Consider the following 18,601-nt stretch of genomic DNA (forward strand, 5'->3'; position numbering starts at 1 on the left):
TTTTTAGGGACCCGGGACTGGAACGGTTGTCAGTGCAATCGTTTCGAAAGCTTGTGTATATTTTACATACGATGTAATATCATTTATATACGATGTAACATTAGAATAACAGCGAATAACATTAGTACAACATTTATAGTTCTTACGCATGTTAAAATCTGGACCTTACTGACAAATTTTGTTGCCCAAATTTTGGTCATTAACTGACAGGGACAGTTACCGTCGCTGCCCCTCTTCCCTTCTTTAGAGGCCACATTTAGTCTCGGGACAAGAGTCATAGATGCTTATCACGGCTTCTGCTATCTCCAAAAACTATTCAAGCCTTGATATGCGGGGTTGATTGATGTAGAAATATGTGTGGAATAAAAAAGAAAGCAAAAGCAAGTTTCACCTTTTATTTAAACAAGTTATTCAATGTTGAACTATGTTGTTCATTAATGATGTATTTACACGTTCTTTTTTCTTTTTTTCTTTTTTTTGGCAGAATATGAAAAATCCCAAAGAAATTGCGATTCCTATTCCCTATTGATGCAACCTTCATGTGCTCTAGGTCTAGTTTTTATTTCTTGTGGATATTTCAATACCATTTGATTTGTAATGCGCTTGTGCTCATCCCTATTTTCTTGCATTTATTTACTCATTCACAACTTTTAAAGTTGTCTTAAGGAAGGAAAGGTCTAAAAGAATGGCTAATACAGTCTTCGGATGTTTAGAACTGTTAGGGAAAAGTCTGCTTTTTGTGTTCTGATTTGGTCATGAATTGTGACTGCTGCTGGGACAAAAAGATTAACTTCTAGGACAACTCTTTTGTAATTGGTTGCTTTTCGTGTACGATGGGTATTGCTACTAGAATGTAGACGGGCTGACAGCCTAGTTATGAGATGTTTTACTTGTCAAATTGAAATATTGAATATGTTGATGACTCTGTAGCTTTTGGTATTGGTTTGCTGGGTGCCCTACTAGCAATCATGTTTTCTTTGTTTTTTTTTTTCTTTCATAATATTCTGTTTAAGTTCTTGGATTGCTTGCAGTTAGTCACCCTTGTTGTTGGAAATTTTCATTTTTGGAAGGTAAATAAGAAAAAAACGTTGCAAGAAAATTCTAATCGAGCTCAATACACTAAGTTCGAGCTTGGGTTCAATTAGGCTCAAGTTTGCTCGATTAGTCTCAAGTTTGTCCAAACAAGTCGAACTTGAGCATATCGGAAACCTCAACGAATCGAACTCGATCTGATTTCGAACAGTGCTATATCAAGTCGAGCTTGAACATGACACTACTTGAAATCAATTCGCCTCGTTTACACTCTTTCATAGAATACTTATCAAGTCAAGTGTTGAAATACCTCAAGCATTGAATTTGGCATATATACAATTAATTTTTCTTACAGCACCAATCCAACTTTCCACTTGCACGTTCTAAAGAACTAGGCACTCTACTACACCGATCCCACACTTAAAAACTTTTCACAAAGTAAAAAGCCATTAATTTTTCTCTTGGATAAAATGGGAAGTTTTTCCTCCTTCATTCCAAAATTTATCTTTCTTGGCCAGTCCCATTTCAACAATGTATATCTATGATGTGTGGACTTAGAAAATTCAATTACCCAACAAAAAACCCAATCACCAGTGGGCTAGGCTAGGAAGTTCTATTTGATTTGACTTTCCTTTTTTTTTTTTTGTGGTTCACACTTTTTATTCTCAAAATTATTTCCCATTATTTCATTATAATCTCAATACTAATTATTTTCCCAGCTCATATTTTCAAACCGACCTTTCCCTGTGTATATATAGAGCTCCGCATTTTGGGTACATTTCCACAAACAAGCCTTCTGCTGCCGCGTACATCTCAAGCTTTCTGTTCTCTCTACGGAGGTATCTCTCAAGCCCTAATTTTTGCCCCAGTTGTCTCTGTGTTTTCCTACCTGAATTATGAGATTTTTTCGTTTGATTTGTTCAATTTTTTCCGTCTTTTGTCCTGTTGATAATCGTTTGACTGGTGTAGTTCTAGATCTACAAATTTTATCATGACACGCCGATGATTTGTCGGTTTTCTGCAGATAATTTTATTGGGCATTTTGTTGACGATTTTAGAGCTTGATTGTTGCTTATTTGTTGATTTGTGTATGTTTTGTATGCGAATTTGTTTGGATAGGTTCTCTATCTTCGTAAATCAAGCGTTAAATTGTTTGCCAGGAAAATTTGGAGTTATATGTCTTGTTCTTTTTCTGTCTCTTTTTTTTTTAAGTAAGATTTTGTATATGCTTGTGGGCAATCGTGTTTGTTTAGGTTGATTGGCCTAGCTTAGTTTAGGATATTAGGAAAGAAATAAAAAGTGAACATTTTGAAGTTTTGCGGGAGAAGGAAAGGAGGAGATGCTTTATTGAGTTCTTTCCCCGTCGTGCGTTCAAGAAAAAAATAAAAAGATTTTGGATTTATGTCTTTTGATTTTGCTCCTCAACATCTGTGAGGAAATTTTGGACCATCCAGAATCTCTGAGGGGGAAGTTGTTAAATCATTCAATCCCTTCTCTTTTTTTTTTTTCACAAATTCCTCGTAGCTTTTCTTGCCAATTATGACAGACAAAAAATATAAAAGTGAACCTCTTGCTTCTTATCCTTTTCACTGTTTGAGACATGAGATTCTATGGTGTTCAGAGCATGATTGCATTTCAGACTTCAGATGTGACCTATGGGATGGCTTCTTTTCATATCGTAAAGAAACTCTTCAAATACCATTTCATATAGCTGATTTCTGTTTTGTTTTGATACTTAATCAAGTGAGAAATATCCTGTTCTGATGTATGTTTTTTGTTGTATTTGCAGCTTACTGATTCAATCTGCAATGGCTGATGCTCATGAAACTGATAAGAATATTGAGATATGGAAGATTAAGAAACTCATAAAAGCACTTGAGGCAGCTCGAGGTAATGGAACGAGCATGATTTCTCTTATTATGCCTCCACGTGATCAAATATCACGAGTCACTAAGATGCTTGGAGATGAATTCGGAACTGCATCTAACATTAAAAGTAGGGTGAACCGACAATCTGTTCTGGCTGCGATTACATCTGCTCAGCAAAGACTAAAGCTTTACAATAAAGTACCACCCAATGGGCTTGTGCTTTACACTGGAACTATCGTGACTGATGATGGGAAGGAGAAGAAGGTCACCATTGATTTTGAGCCTTTTAGACCTATCAATGCGTCTTTGTATCTCTGTGACAACAAGTTCCATACAGAAGCGCTGAATGAACTTCTAGAATCTGATGACAAGTTTGGCTTCATTGTTATGGATGGTAATGGGACACTCTTTGGAACTTTGAGTGGCAATACAAGGGAGGTCCTTCACAAGTTTAGCGTTGACCTCCCCAAGAAGCATGGAAGAGGAGGGCAGTCAGCTCTCCGGTTTGCTCGTCTTCGAATGGAGAAGCGCCATAACTATGTCAGGAAGACTGCAGAACTTGCTACTCAGTTCTATATAAATCCGTCAACAAGTCAACCCAATGTCTCAGGACTAATTCTTGCTGGATCAGCCGACTTTAAGACCGAACTTAGTCAGTCTGACATGTTTGATCCCCGTCTTCAGGCAAAAATTTTGAATGTGGTGGACGTCTCTTATGGCGGTGAAAATGGTTTTAATCAGGCAATTGAGTTGTCATCTGAAATCTTATCCAATGTCAAGTTTATCCAGGAGAAGCGTTTGATAGGCAAATATTTTGAGGAGATAAGTCAGGATACTGGGAAGTACGTGTTTGGTGTGGATGACACATTAAAAGTTCTTGAGATGGGTGCTGTTGAGACTCTCATTGTGTGGGAAAACCTGGATGTGATTAGATATACTCTAAAGAATATTTCCACAGGTGAAGTTCTTGTTAAGCACTTTAATAAGGAGCAAGAGGCTGATCAGAACAACTTTAGGGACCCAGCTAGTAATTCTGACCTGGAGGTTGAGGATAAGCTCTCCTTGCTTGAGTGGTTTGCTAACGAGTATAAACGGTTTGGCTGCACTCTGGAGTTCGTCACCAACAAGTCACAAGAGGGATCTCAGTTTTGTAGAGGTTTTGGAGGAATTGGAGGGATCTTGCGATACCAGCTTGATGTTCGAGCTTTTGATGAGCTGTCTGATGAAGGAGAAGTTTACGATGATTCTGAATAGCAATCAATTAACTTCTTAAATGCTGGTGCAGGGAGGCAGCACCAAGCCTGCACCAGTGCGCAAGGGCTCGCGCAGGTTCATCCGGATATGGTGCTAGTGCCTGAAAGATTTCAAGGAGTTATATAAAGGTCAATTGGCATTTCTTTTTCCTATCACTCATGTTCCATCTTTTGCAGATACTATTAACATTACTAATTGTTGTTGATGCTAATCTTTGCTGTTTTGAACATTAGTTAGCTTAATGTGTTTTGCATGTTTTGATTAATGGACAGATATGAAGTATCAGGTGAAAAGAATTTACCAGTCCCTCCCACGTTTCTACTGGGAGGTGATACGAAGGTTGCACTGTTTGATAATCAACTTGCTTGCTGGAAGAATTAAGTACTAAAGATACTCAAGAAGCATTGGAGGAGCTTGCTCCTTGGGCAGTTGGTTTTGGAAGCATATTCCATGTACTTTCTTGAGAGAGAAACTTACATTTAGTAGTTCTATGTAGGATGTATGGTGTGGGATTGCGTCAAGTCTGCAGTATTTTCCATAGAACATGGCTACTATTAGTTCTATGGCTACTATTAAAGTGTTTGCGGTGAATAATGGACAGCTATTATATTGTCTATGATGATGATGATGTTGCGTTGTGGTAAATGTCAACAATTGTGGACCTGTTGACATTGACTTTGGCATGTCTAGTGTTTGTGGCAATAGTAGAAAATGGTATTTTTGGATCAGTGATCCTGTAACCTGTTGCCCAGAGCCCTGTTACGTTGTTTTAGTTGCTTTGAATGTTGGTTTGCAAAAGAGACGTGTTTGTGGGAGTCTTTCGATTTTGGTATCCTGTTTTTACGTTGTTTTCATTTTTGAGCTTGCATTAGATAAAGTGCTCTTTACTTCAACCGAGAATGATAATATTGTGGAGCGTTAGCCTGTCCTTGTTGAATTGTGAAACAGGTATTTACAATTCTTGAGGTGGGTATCTCACTAAAACTGGTCGGTTAGGTTTCAGTGCATGTGTCTGTTTGTGCTAGACTCTTGTTGATCCAGCTGGTTCTACAGGCTGTTTGAGGATTATTACTAGTTACTTTTTCTTTCCTTGTTTAGTTTTCAAGCCAGTATTTTCGCTGGGTGTATTTGAGCAAATTACCGAATTCCCAATTCTCTAGCATAGGTTCCTTTTGTTCGAGAAGGAACAAAGAAAACTTTGAATGTGAAAATTGTGAGGTTGTAGAACAAGAAATTTCTGAGCGGATAGGCAAACAAAATCAAGGACTCAATGGCCTCATAAGTTCGAACCACTTCCAAGTATCTGCTCCTCTTTTCTCCTTCAAGAATGTGTGTGGTCTGTCTTTGTGAGTGAGTGAGTTTGTTCATTCTCCAGAAAGAAGTGCAATGAAGAATGCCTTGTGGCTTACATGAAAAACAACCAGCCCAGTAAATGTTTAATAGATAAAAAGAAAAGAATCATGATACTGCTTCTCAACGGGGTACTATATTGTTCAAAAAAAGGAAGGGACGGATTAGGTGATTTAGGAGAGGGAGTGTAAGCGAGAGGTTTCGGATTCAAACACTTCCACTACGGACTCGGGGCACGGACTGTTGCACCTGCAACCGTCCCTGCCAATTTTGGTCATTATCAACTGGCCGTAACTTTCTTTGTACATCGTGTAACTTTTTTTTTACAGGATGTATTTTCACAACAGATAGTGGTGGGTCTCATATTTGGCGCGAAAATCGAGTTACATGGTGTAATCTCAGCCGCACAAAATTTTGAGGGCAAATCTTGACCCTTAACCGTGTAGGGACGGTCATACTGATGACTGTCCCTGCCGCAAATCCTTCCACTACTTACACTAGAAAGAAAGAGGGTATTATACTATAACCTTCTTAAAAACTTGTCAAAAACTTTTTCTTTTTTATAACTTATGCAAAAAAGCTAATAAAAATGGAGTGAAAAAAACACTGGGAAAATGATTAATGCTAGTAATCTTAAGGGGCTTTGTCTTATATTTTATTAAATTAAACCTGTGTTTCATTTGGATTTGACTCCTATACTAAAGTTCCAAGAACTTCATTATAAACCATCTGGTTGCATGTAATTTCTTACCCATTCTCGTTCGTTGCGAATTTTACTTCTCACGAGCTTTCTCCTATTCATGTTTATCAGTCCTAGAGTATATAGCTGCTGCTGCTGCTTTTGCTTTTTTCTTTCTTTCTTTCTTTTTTTTTCTTTTGGAAAGAAGATTACACCTACCGTTTTTGTGACTCCAAAAAATTTAGTAGCTTATTCATTAATCAATAGCATCCCTTCACCTCAAAAAATTGTCGTAGTAAAGAACATTCTGCATTGTAGTAATAGTTTTATTTTTTATTTTTTATTTTTTTGGTTTTAGTGGAGCCATCAAATTTGAGTAGTCTCAATGACATTCAGCTTCAGGATCTACTCTGCTCGAAGCAAACAGCTTCAAGGTCTTTCATTAATATTACTTGCCTAGCGCCTAGTCCTTGCTCTAACTACTGATGTGAAGGAAGTTTGATCAGGCTTTTAAATGGGAGTCTGTTTTCACTTGCCAAACTGGTGCTAACGCTTCATATATAGAGATCATAAGTGCCAGAGCTCATGGTAGAGAAACAAGTGCAGAACTCCAGATCCTTCAACATGATCATGACCAAGTCTATTCAAAGTTTGCTAGACCAATTTCAAACATAATAACCACCACCAACCACAAATCCCATTACAGCCAATGCAGAAGTAAATAGACAGTACACCAATAAAAGCCATTTGACTTGTTTTGTCTGGATACATCAAGAAGAGTATAATTACCTAGTTTGAGCAAATTGTTCTTCTAGTATATGGTACAAAAGGTCCTTTATGTTCTTGTTATAGCAATACTGGAACAACGTGGCGATTAAGAGTAAAACCACGAACCGAATCCATCCGTGGAAACCTTTTTACAGAATTGGCAATGTGGATCACCTTCCAGATTCCTTAAGTAGCTTTCTTTGACTTGTATGCTTTGGCACAAAAGATATAGATGACCATGTTCAAGAAGCTTAGACCAGCCAAGAGCCAGAAGAAATAATCAAGATGGCCCTCATTCAAGTTATCTGGAATCCATCCAAACTTTCCTCCTCTAGTGGTTATGGTTGTAACTACGGTCAGAATGAGAGCGCTCAAGTAATTTCCCAAACAAGTTGTCAGAAGTGACAAGGCTGCGCACAAACTTCGCATGGCATCTGGCGATTGGTCATAGAAGAACTCAAGCTGACCAATGAAGAAAAAAACTTCAGCAGCCCCCAATAAGAAATATTGAGGTACTTGCCAAAAGATATTAAGTGGGACTGCAACAGCTTCATCAACAAGTCCAAGGTCTCTTGCGAGTTGCAGTCGCTTAATCTCCACCACAGCGGCAGCAACCATGCAGAAAACAGAAACAAAAAGACCAATTCCCATCCGTTGCAGTACTGTAAATCCCTTTTGCTTGCCAGTAAACTTTCTAGCAATGGGGACCAGGATCCTGTCATAGACTGGAACCCAAAAGATAACACTGATAACATCAAATGTTGAAAGAGAAGCTGCAGGAATTGTAAAGGAACCGATCGAAGTATCCATCATCGTCCCCTGCTCCACAAACATGGTTGACATTTGAGCATAAACAGCAGAAAACACTATTCCTGTTGCCCAGATGGGAAACATCCGGATTAAGATCTTCAGTTCCTCAACCTGAGTAACTGTGCAAACCTTCCAAGGATTGGACAAATCACCAGTTTTGATCTCAGCTTCTGATATTACAGCAGCTTTATCAAGGCATCTGCAGAACAAATAGCACATGATGAAGATAGACCCATTGGAAAGCAAAGAAAATGGGATCAAATTCTACTCCACTTTTTGACAGATCTCTAGTGAGAAACTAAGTTGGTCAATGTAGAACAACTGAACTTGCATTGACCAGGAAAATGTTTATTAATGTAGCATAATTTTGCAAATCTCTCAAATAGCGCATTTCCATGGACCACCAAATTGCTAAATCTTTTCTCAATGGTGTCTTTAATTTTTCTCTGAGTTGGAATAAAACAGTCTATGTTGTAAACAACTATCCACAATTCAAAATGCAATAACAACGGTGTTTGGTGCAATTTACTTGATTTGAGCAATGTAATCCAAGAAAATCTACACAATCGTTTTAAGAATCTAAAGATGCAAGCCTAGGGAAGAGGAGGTGAATTGAGTCACTTGCAACACCAGATTACTAAGTGAAAAAGTGAATGCAACAAGAGGACTCCATGTAGAATATTTCACTGGCATTACCAAACTCCCCCCCCCCCCCCTCTCTCCCCACCCCAAAAGAAAAAAATAGAAAGTACAACAAAACAGTCAATGTAAATGTAGCATAAAAAAACTTGCCAAAACACAGTCAGCGATGTAAACAAGGAAGTAACAAGATAACTTAAATCTGATTGAACAAGAAGGGTTATGATTTGGAATCTCACTTTAATTCATCAGTGTGAAACAGCTTTCTACTTCCTTCAATTGCCGAGAATTCATCTTGTGTCTCATACAGAAGATTACTATCCTCCGGAACAGGCAAACTCCACTTACGACATGAAGCCACCAAAACCTGGCACATCCTTGTGATTGGGCTTCCTCCAGGTTTCTGAAACCTATAAAGAGGAGTGCCAGAAAAGAAACTCACAATAGCAATGGCCATAAACACAGCAGGAATGCCAAAACCAAGGCCCCACCCAGCATTATCTTGAATCCAGACAATCAAGCTACTTGAAACAAAAGCCCCTATGTTGATTGAGAAATAAAACCAATTAAAAAAGGACCCCTTCTTGGCCCTCTCCTTTGGATCTGTATCATCAAATTGATCAGCACCAAATGATGAAACACATGGTTTGATCCCACCAGTTCCAAGTGCTATCAAATATAGGCCAATAAAAAATATGGCATGCTGAGCAGGAGTAGCTGAAGGGCATACAGAATCCACACATTCAGCAGGCCGAAAGGCAGGAACTGACGCTGAGAGAGACAATGTGCACATTCCCTGTAGATAACGATTACAGAAAGATAGTATGAGCAATCAATAAAGTAAATGAAAAACACACCAAGCTTAAAGCACATAAAGCTTGCTGCACCAGTAAAGAACATGATGAGCAAAAAGCCAATAAAAGAGCCCAGTTACTATCTATGGCATGGCTAAATCAAATGACTGCTATGCCAAATAATATGGAAATGCTAGATATGATGCAACAGGACCAAGGAAATCCCACTTAAAAAAAAGTGCTGAGCACTATGTAAATTGTAGGCATGATTTATTGCAGACTGAAGGACAAAGTGATAATCATTGGGAAGTCATAAAAGTGGACAAAGATAAGAATCCCTTACTGGAGTTGATGAAATAAACTACTGCTGCAATTTTTCTTCCTTAGGAATTTCTTTTCTTCTCCTACTCTTGCTTGGATTCAGATTCCATAAAGCAATTAATTATTCTCCTGAATTTCCATGTAGATGAAATAAACTACTGCTACAATTTTTCTTCCTTAGGAATTTCTTTTCAACTTATCTCCTACTCTTGCTTGGATTCAGATTCCATAAAGCGATTAATTATTCTCTTGAATTTCCATCACTATTTCAAGAACTTATGACAGTTTCTCCAACCACCTTATCCTATTTGACCAAGAACTGTTGACTTCAGTGATGTAGTGAGGTTCTGAAAGTGGATAATTCCCAACAATTTGAACAATGCACGTAAAACACCTAATTAAAGTAAATACATATTTTGTAGAAGTCCAAACATCCTTCGTAAAATCGTAAAACCTTGGCAATATGGATAAGAAGCAATGATGAAAGCAATTATCAATAATGATCTCGAACATGTACTATATCCAACCCTTTATAAAAGCAGGAGAAGGAAATGAAATGAACTTAAAGAATGTTACAATGAAATAAATAGTGGAGAAGGTAGCAATTGTCCAGTATCTTCCCCAATATGCATCTGCTACTACTGCCCCAATAAGCGGAGTTAAATAGCAAGTGCCCTGCCAAGTTGTGACATTTGTTGCGGCTGAAACATTTCCTTCATGCATCTTTTTGGTGAGATAAGTAACAAGATTAGTAGAAATCCCATAGTAGGCCAAGCGTTCACAACATTCAGTACCTGTTACCATTTCACTTGTTGACTTAGAATGTTTGACAGTCAAAAAATACGAAAAAAAGATGAGAGAAGAGCGAAGAACTACCAAGAATGAATGGACATGCTCTCCAGTTTCCTGTGTTGCTTTTTAGAACAGGTTTTCCATTGATGTCTACTGAACCATCTCGAGTATATAGTCCATTGCTTTCATTCTGAAAAGGGAGAAGACCAATACATATGGTAATACAAGTTCAAAGTAAGATTTTTTGCACATCAACTCCCATGAGATACAGATAGAGAGGCACACTTCTGATGATAAAGTTAGTCTATCTGTTCCTACCTGCATATATTTCTCATATAATTCTCATTAAAACAATATATTCCTCATAACAAGAAAATTCTATGATATTACAGCACATGATTAGCTGAAACCCTCTAAAATATCACTGATTGTGGATTAGCACATGCACATAATAACAGAAAGAATGTTTCAGATGTCCAACTAACATTTTGTATGCAGGTTAGACACTCAAGTCAGAGCATTGATGGCCAAAGGTTAAAAAATATGAAAGCATTAGATAATTTTACAACCAACTGAAGCTTAACAAGTAAAAGGTCGTAATCAAGAATGTCCAAAAGACATCCAGAGATAAAGCTTATGCAAGACCAAAGTTTATCAGCCAAGCACCGTAAGTAAACAACACTTTGCAGAAGTCATATGAAGATTAGATTAAATTGCTATATAATTAGCCACAAAAAAGTCACATTCAGTAGTTCAGTCGGGAACTTTAAACACAGAGCACCAAATAAAACAGACATAGATCAAATATTTTGCCCAAAAACATAAACAAGTTTTAACATCTACTAGAAGCCCACAAGGAACGATGCCCAAGAACAGGAAGTTATGAAGCGTGTGCAAATTCACATACAGTAACAGCATGCGCAATTATATCTTGAAGTAGATAAACTAGTTCTAAATCTCATGACTTAGAAGAGCAAAGACAGCTCCTCTAAAGGTCTATATCCCTAGAGCAGCAGCATCACTAATGAGGCATTTCAAGCTACTTATCTAAAGGGTACTAATCAAAATGTCATTCACCGAACTTTGTCAAATTTTGCATCACTGCAAGTTGTATGATCATCCACACTCACCAAACATATTAAACTCAGCTATTCACCAAAAATAGTTAATCATCCACTAAGTATTTTGCAGCCCTAGAAGATGTAGCTGTTGGGATTTTACTGATACAAGTAACAATCCTATAATTGACTTACAGCTTCTTTTCCAGGTTACCACTTCTTCATGATTTAGAAGCCTTATCAAACTAAGAGACAGAAAATTCCTTTAACTAGAATAAATCATATACGATCAATCTTTTTCCACAATTATTTTAAATAAATTGAAAAGTTTAAGTCCGAAATTTTATTTTGTCCGTCATATAGCTGTACCAAATCCCAAATACTGTTATCCAAAACCATATTCTTTTCCCAAATGCAAAGTCAAGCAAAAGTAGTTCAAAAATTATCCCAAAAAGAAAAAAAGAAAAAAAAAAAAAGAGACAGGAACTTGCGTGAAAGCTAAAGCTATTGCTTCATCTGCTCAACCTCAATTCCTTAATACTTAAAAAACTCTTCAAAATCCATTCTTTATACAACCTAAAACATTCCAGGAAAGAGGGAAAAAATCTGAAAATTCCACAGCACAAATCTAAAATTGCAATCACAGTGCGAATTGGAGCAATCCAAATCGAACCCAGACACTATTTGTGGCCAAGAAATCGACCATGCATGAATTACAACTGAAATTACAATCAGCTGACTTATTCCAAGACAGCCCTTTTCTTCTCAATTATAAAGCAATAATGTATGTACATGTGGACAGATGGAGAGGAGCAAAACCTGAACAAGTCCCTCTTCCAAGAGCAGCCTCTCATCTTCTTGAGTACCCATTGAAGAAGACAAATTCAGGAAAGATTTTGATGATTGATTGATACACTTTTTATTACAGGTTCTGTGCAGAGAGAATCTGAAGGAGAAATAAGAAGGGAAGGAAGGGAGACAGGAGAATCCTGGATAAACAGAGTCGTTTTAATCGGAAATTAGAATCTACTTGTCTTTCCCTATCGAAAAATCATTGGGGACTTGGGAATTGGGGCTCTTGAGTAAAGCGGGACCCATTTAAACAATTATAGTAGTAGTTTGTTTTTCTTCTTTGGGATTATAAATGTACGTGGATTTGGGAACTTTGGATGGTGGTTTATCTGCTGAATTTTATTTGATTATATAATAAACATATTTTTTTAGTAACTTTTTTTTAATCTTTTCAATCATTTATTAACATATCACGTAAAAAGAAAGTGTTACACTGTTTTCAAAATATTATTTCAAATAATCTCCTATCTAAATTTACTGCAATTGTATAAATTTTTCTTGAGTTTTTCAAATGTGTAATTATAAATTTTTCTTGAGTTTTACCAAATTTTTTTGTTAGTTTAATTAAGATTTTTAACTTCAACTTATGACCAAATTTAAGTCGCGTTCAAGCAGCTGGGCTTTTTTTAAAAAAAAAAACTTTTTTAGCAATGGAGGGGCTGGATTTAAAAAACGAAGAGCAGACTTGAGGATTAAAATTTAAGATCTCTAATTTCTGAGAAATTAATAACCGATAAACTATAAGTAATAAATTTTTTTCTAAATTGCAAACACATTCTTGTCTTTCCACTAGTTTAAGTTACTATCAAGCAAAAATGTTGGTAGGTGGAAATATCTACTAGAGATGACAACCAATAGCCTCATCCCTTGTCTCTCTTTTTCTGCATGGTTATACAACTTAGACCTAGCAACACAGAAAGGCATATATTAGTTTCAAAAGACATTATCAAAAGAAAAAAAAAACTTTTATTTCAAAAGAAAACCAGTAGTGGCATCCATTAGTTTTTATTTTTTTTAAAGTATTTTTTATTTTTATTTTAAAAGCGAATCAGTAATGGAACCTTACTTACTTTTGACCCCGAAACTTACAATTAATTACATGTGAGGCGTGTTACCAACTAAATTAAAATTTGTTATGTATTACCCTATTTTTTTTTTTTTGGGAAGTTAATTGAAGGTTTTGGAACAATTTCCAAACCTGAGCAAACCAACTGCCAAAGTGTGCAGCCCAAAAAAAAAAAAAAAAAAAAAAAAAAAAAAAAAAAAAAAACCCTCCCAAGATATGTCCATTAGGATAAAACAAAAGGGTAGAAACTAGCAAACTAACCAAATTCCGACATATTTATTAAAGGCAAACACTTGGGTAGACCCATTTATCTAAACGTAGTTGCTCAAAATTTGTCACATATCTTATGAATTCAAGTGTTGAACATGTGATAAAATTTAGACCACTAAATCTACAAGATGAACTCTACGCAAATTTTTGCCTTTATTTAAATGAGTACGAACTACGAGAAGCCAACAACTTACCGCGATATTCATTCAAGTTCATTTCGTCAAGGCAACCGATGTCACGACTCTAAGACAAGTAGATGGAAAAGCGTTACAGCATTGCGTGATGACTAATGTAGCCGCAAAGACGGGAAAGGTGAGAAAGAAGCGGAAGCAGGCAAGCTTTGGAACTTTGAAAGTGAAAGGGAATAATTTCCAAAATATGCTTTTACACCATGAATTTCATCTGGAATATCTTTCTTTTTATAGTCATTGGTTTTGAATAAAGGTGTTTAGGGCAGTATGGGTCCATAACTATTGGCACTGAAGTCAATAATAATTTAAACTTCTAAGTTATTACTCCCTATATATTTGGGAGGTGAAAATATCTAGTGGAAATGGCAAGCTAATACAGGAAACGGGGTAGGAGCGGTCATCAAAATAATCGCACAAAATTTTGTATTAAAATTACACGTTATGCAAATAAAGTCACGCGCTGTTGAAAATTGCCAAAACCATTGGGGACGGTTGCACGTTGTGCAATTAAAGTTACGCCGTGTGCAATCAAAGTTACGCGCTGTTGAAAATGGCTAAAACCGTCCGTGCCCCTTGTCCGCTAATACAATAGCCTCCAATTCCTTGTCGAGAAATTCCTGCTTTCATTATCCTAAAGCAACACCAAAAAAAAAGGCAACAATTTCTTCTCTCTTTTTTTTCATGCAACAGCAATCATCTAATTTATTCCTTCTTCTTCTCCCATTTCTATTCTAACGGGGAGAATAAGGAGACTTATGTACTGTATTTTGAATTTTTTAAAAAAGAGAAATACTGTGCTTCTTTTGTGATGCATTATACACGGTTTGAACCCCTAATTTAGTGCACAAAAGAATTGCAAAAGGGCACTGCTTGGTCATTGGATCAAGATCTGTTATTCTTGGTTTTGATGATCACAAAAGTTTGTTTACACAGACCAAGAAAGTGAACACTTTGATCAGGTCTGTTGGAACAAAGAAAGCATATGTTCGTTTATCTCCTGACTACGTTGCTTTGGATGTGGCAAACAAGATTGGAATAATATGAATGAATTTAGTCATTGTTTTGTTTTCGATCAAAGATATTGTCTTTTAAGTATGTCGAGTTTGTTATTCTTGGTACTTTGAAATATTTGTCTAATCTTCCTCAAATACAAGTGTTTTTTGTCTATCCAAGAATCAGGTTCAAATATGTCATGAAATGTAAAACAACCAAAATGAGAAGCAAAAACAGGACAATCAGGTCGGACGGCCGAAAGGAAACTGTCGGACGTCCGAAAAGATAAAGAACATCAGGAAGGAAGCACCGTCGGACGCTCACATGGAAGCATCGGACGTCCGGAAGGATCGGACGCTAATCAACCGCATCGGACGTCCGAAAAATTCCAAGATAACTTGCTAGCTCTCGGCCCAAGGTCGGACGCTGTGCTGTCGGACGACAAAGAACTTATCGGACGTCCGAACCTCAACTTGGCTATCATCGGACGATTGGTTCGGACGATGATTCGATCGTCGGACGTCCGACAGCCCCAACGGCTAGTTGACTCTTCAGCTGCCTTCTATCCGTTGGAAGCATTGATGAAGCCCATTTCTGGATCCCTTTAAAATCAAACTGGTCTGAACGAAGTAGGAACTTTTGCTCACTTTGTTTACAAGTTCTCAAGAGATATTTTAGCTAGAAAATAGTCTCCAAAGCAGATTTGTATTAAAGTGGTGTGAATTTCTGTTGAGCATTTCTTTTGTGGTTGAAAGGATCTTTAGTGTAGTTTTGTTGAGGGTTTTCTGAGTGATTGTAAAACTTCCTAGCTTGACTAAGTGAGGCTTAGGGCAAGGAGGAAGAGCTCCCTCCATTGTACATCTAGTTGATCTTCGTTCATCAAAGAGAAGTTGCTCTTCCTAGTGTTTGGTCTTCAAGTTTGGGTAAAACTTGGTAGACACTTGGTTTGTTTCTCTATTTTATATTTCTGTTTAATAAAATCTTCATTGCTTATCTGTACTTGCTTCTCTGATTAATATTGCTATTGTCTTCTAATCTACTTGGTTGATCATTACTAAAAAGGAAGGTAAATTTTCATTAAAAAAAATGCATAAACTTGGTTAAGATTTTAATCAACCAATTCACCCCCCCTCTTGGTTGTCTGTGGGACTTACAATTGGTATCAGAGCTTGGTCTCCTTGAGATTAAGCTCTAACGGCTTGGAGTAAAGATGACAACCAGTCATGCTATGTTTGTTGAGGGGCAATCTGTTACTAGGCCTCCCATGTTCAGTGGCTCTAACTATGTTAGCTGGAAAGAACGAATGATTATCTTTTTGCAATCTATCGATATTGAACTATGGTTTATTGTGAGTGAAGGACCGCATGAAGCTAACTTTCTTGATGCAGATACAGGGTTGCTTCGGCCAAAAACAAGAGTTGAAATGAATGCTCAAGATAGGACTAACCTCACATTGAATGCCAAGGCCATGAATGTTATTTATAGTGCCCTAGATTCAAATGAATCAATCAGAGTAAAAGGCTGCAAATCGGCTAAAGAAATGTGGGATAAACTAAGAGAAATCCATGAGGGTGGTGACAATGTGAAAGAACAGAAAAAGGCCATCTTGGTCACGAAATATGAATCATTTAAAATTGAACCTCTTGAGGATATTGACAAAATGTATTGCAAGTTCACTGACTTGATCAAAGATCTCGAGGCGTTGGGCAAAGAGTACACCTTGGGAGAGAAGAACAGGAAAATTCTCAATGCCTTGGGCAAAGAATGGGAAAATAAAGTGACAGCAATAGAGGAGGCCAAGGATTTAAGTTCTGTGCCTATTGAATCTATCATTAACTCACTAACCACTTATGAGTTGAAACTGAAATCTAAAGTGCAGGAGGAAGAGGATGCTAGAGCAAAGAGAAACATTGCTCTAAAGACTACTCAAGGTGAAGATGATTCTGCTCATCTGGATGATGAAGACTCGGATGGTGATGATAATGATCTTGCTCTCATCACCAGAGGCTTCAAAAGAATCCTGAATAAAAGAAAGTTTAGAAGGGGAGGACCTAGCAATCAATTCCAGAATCAGCCATCTATCGCAAAGTATAAAGGTAAACAAGATTTCAACAAAAAACAGTTGGACAAATGCTTCGAATGTGGACAGATTGGACATTATGCAAACGAATGCCCCATGAAGAAGATGAAAGATGGAAAAGCTGATCGAAAGCCAAGATTCAACAATTTTCAGATTATTTGGAATGAATGCAACTCCGAAGGGGAAGTTGAAGAAGAAGAAGAATCTGCTCAAATGGCTTTCATGGCTATTGGAAATAATGAGGTAACCTCCACACACTCTCAATCTGAAAGTGATAATGATGAAGATGATGATCTTGAATCTTTTGTTGAAAAACTGCATAATGCCTTGAAGGAATCCTATGATAAAAACAAGCAGTTAAAACAGAAAATGGCTTTTCTCATTCAAGAAAATGCAAGTCTTTTTTAACAAAATAAAAAACTAAAGACCGACAATGAAAGTCTAGTAAGAGCTGGATGTAATGTTCAAGATGAGCTTGATAGAAAGACAAATATTTGTGAAATGCTGAAGGAAAGACATGGTGATTTGAAAAAAAGGATGGACAGCTTGGATGAGAATTTGAAAGCAAGAAAGCAGGAGTTTAACAAAAGGAACATGTTATCTACACATCCTACTACTTTTCAAAGAACATTTGCATACAACAAAATTGCACATGGTTTCACAACATATAGAAGAGGTGAATTAAGATATGTCAAACCAGTACATGTTAAGAACTCTTCCATTATGTGTGTTTTTTGTTGTCAAAGAGGGCATTTGAAAAGTAATTGCTATGTGAAAAGAAATCTGAACAAAGGGATGAAGTGCATGTGGTTAGTTAGATACAATGCTAACTATTATGGACCCAAAAATTAAAAAGGGTACCAAACACGTTATCTTTTCAGGATAAAGGATCAAACAAGTCAAAATGGTTTATTGATAGCGGCTGCTCAAGGCACATGACCGGTGATCCTTCCTTGTTCATAAAGCTGAAATCAAAATCAAGTGGAAAGGTAACATTTGGTGATGATGTGAAAGTTAAGACAATTGGAATAGGTGATGTTGGTAAGGATGGTGAAACTTTTGTTCATAATGTGCTCTTGGTTGATAACTTAGGTTATAACTTGCTTAGTGTTAGTCAACTGTGTGATAAAGACTTGTATGTGTTATTTAAAAAGCATGAATGCATTGTACTTGATTCCAAATATAATGTTGTGTTCAAAGGTAAGAGGTTTAATGACATATATATTGTGATTCTTGATAAAGTTGATTCTTCTAGCTTAAAATGTCTTAAAGCTTCAAATGAAGATTCTTGGTTGTGGCATAGAAGACTTTGTCATTTTAACATGGATTTACTAAAGGAAATTTCGAAAAAGGAGTTGGTTAGAGGCTTGCCAAAAATTAGTTTTGATAATGACAAAATATGTGATGCATGTCAATTTGGGAAGCAAACTAAAATTTCTTTTAAACCAAAAATGTGTGTATCTACTTCAAAACCTTTGGAACTCTTGCATCTTGATTTATTTGGTCCCACTCAAATCACTAGCTTGGGAGGTAAAAAATATTATTTTGTAATTGTTGATGATTATTCCAGATACACTTGGGTGATATTTCTTGCTCATAAAGATGATGCCTTCAAGAATTTTACTTCAATGTTTGCTAAAGTGCAAAATCTGCTTGGGTTAGAAATTGTTAGGATTAGAAGTGATAATGGGACGGAATTCAAGTATTGTGGTTTTCCAGAATTTTGTGATCATAATGGTATAACACATGAGTTTTCTATTGCAAGGACTCCACAGCAAAATGGT

At 36.8% G+C, this 18,601-nt stretch overlaps 2 protein-coding genes across 2 annotated transcripts; one reads left to right on the top strand and one right to left on the bottom strand.

The window, feature by feature from the left end:
- Nucleotides 1-1,741: 1,741 nt before the first annotated feature.
- On the top strand, nt 1,742-4,972 carry LOC113716811 (eukaryotic peptide chain release factor subunit 1-2). Its single transcript, XM_072070336.1, has 3 exons — nt 1,742-1,871; nt 2,822-4,282; nt 4,427-4,972. Exon 2 carries the CDS (start codon nt 2,841-2,843, stop codon nt 4,152-4,154), a length of 1,314 nt encoding a protein of 437 aa, XP_071926437.1. The 5' UTR covers nt 1,742-1,871; nt 2,822-2,840; the 3' UTR covers nt 4,155-4,282; nt 4,427-4,972.
- A 1,829-nt stretch (nt 4,973-6,801) lies between these two features.
- LOC113716710 (protein NRT1/ PTR FAMILY 8.3-like) lies at nt 6,802-12,461 on the bottom strand. Its single transcript, XM_027241109.2, has 5 exons — nt 12,185-12,461; nt 10,392-10,497; nt 10,092-10,309; nt 8,640-9,196; nt 6,802-7,960 (listed from the first exon to the last, which is right to left on the bottom strand). Exons 1-5 carry the CDS (start codon nt 12,233-12,235, stop codon nt 7,138-7,140), a joined length of 1,755 nt encoding a protein of 584 aa, XP_027096910.1. The 5' UTR covers nt 12,236-12,461; the 3' UTR covers nt 6,802-7,137.
- Between the last annotated feature and the right edge of the window lie 6,140 nt (nt 12,462-18,601).

This window comes from Coffea arabica, chromosome 11c (assembly GCF_036785885.1).
Source record: "Coffea arabica cultivar ET-39 chromosome 11c, Coffea Arabica ET-39 HiFi, whole genome shotgun sequence".
In the NCBI taxonomy this organism is placed as follows: domain Eukaryota; kingdom Viridiplantae; phylum Streptophyta; class Magnoliopsida; order Gentianales; family Rubiaceae; genus Coffea; species Coffea arabica.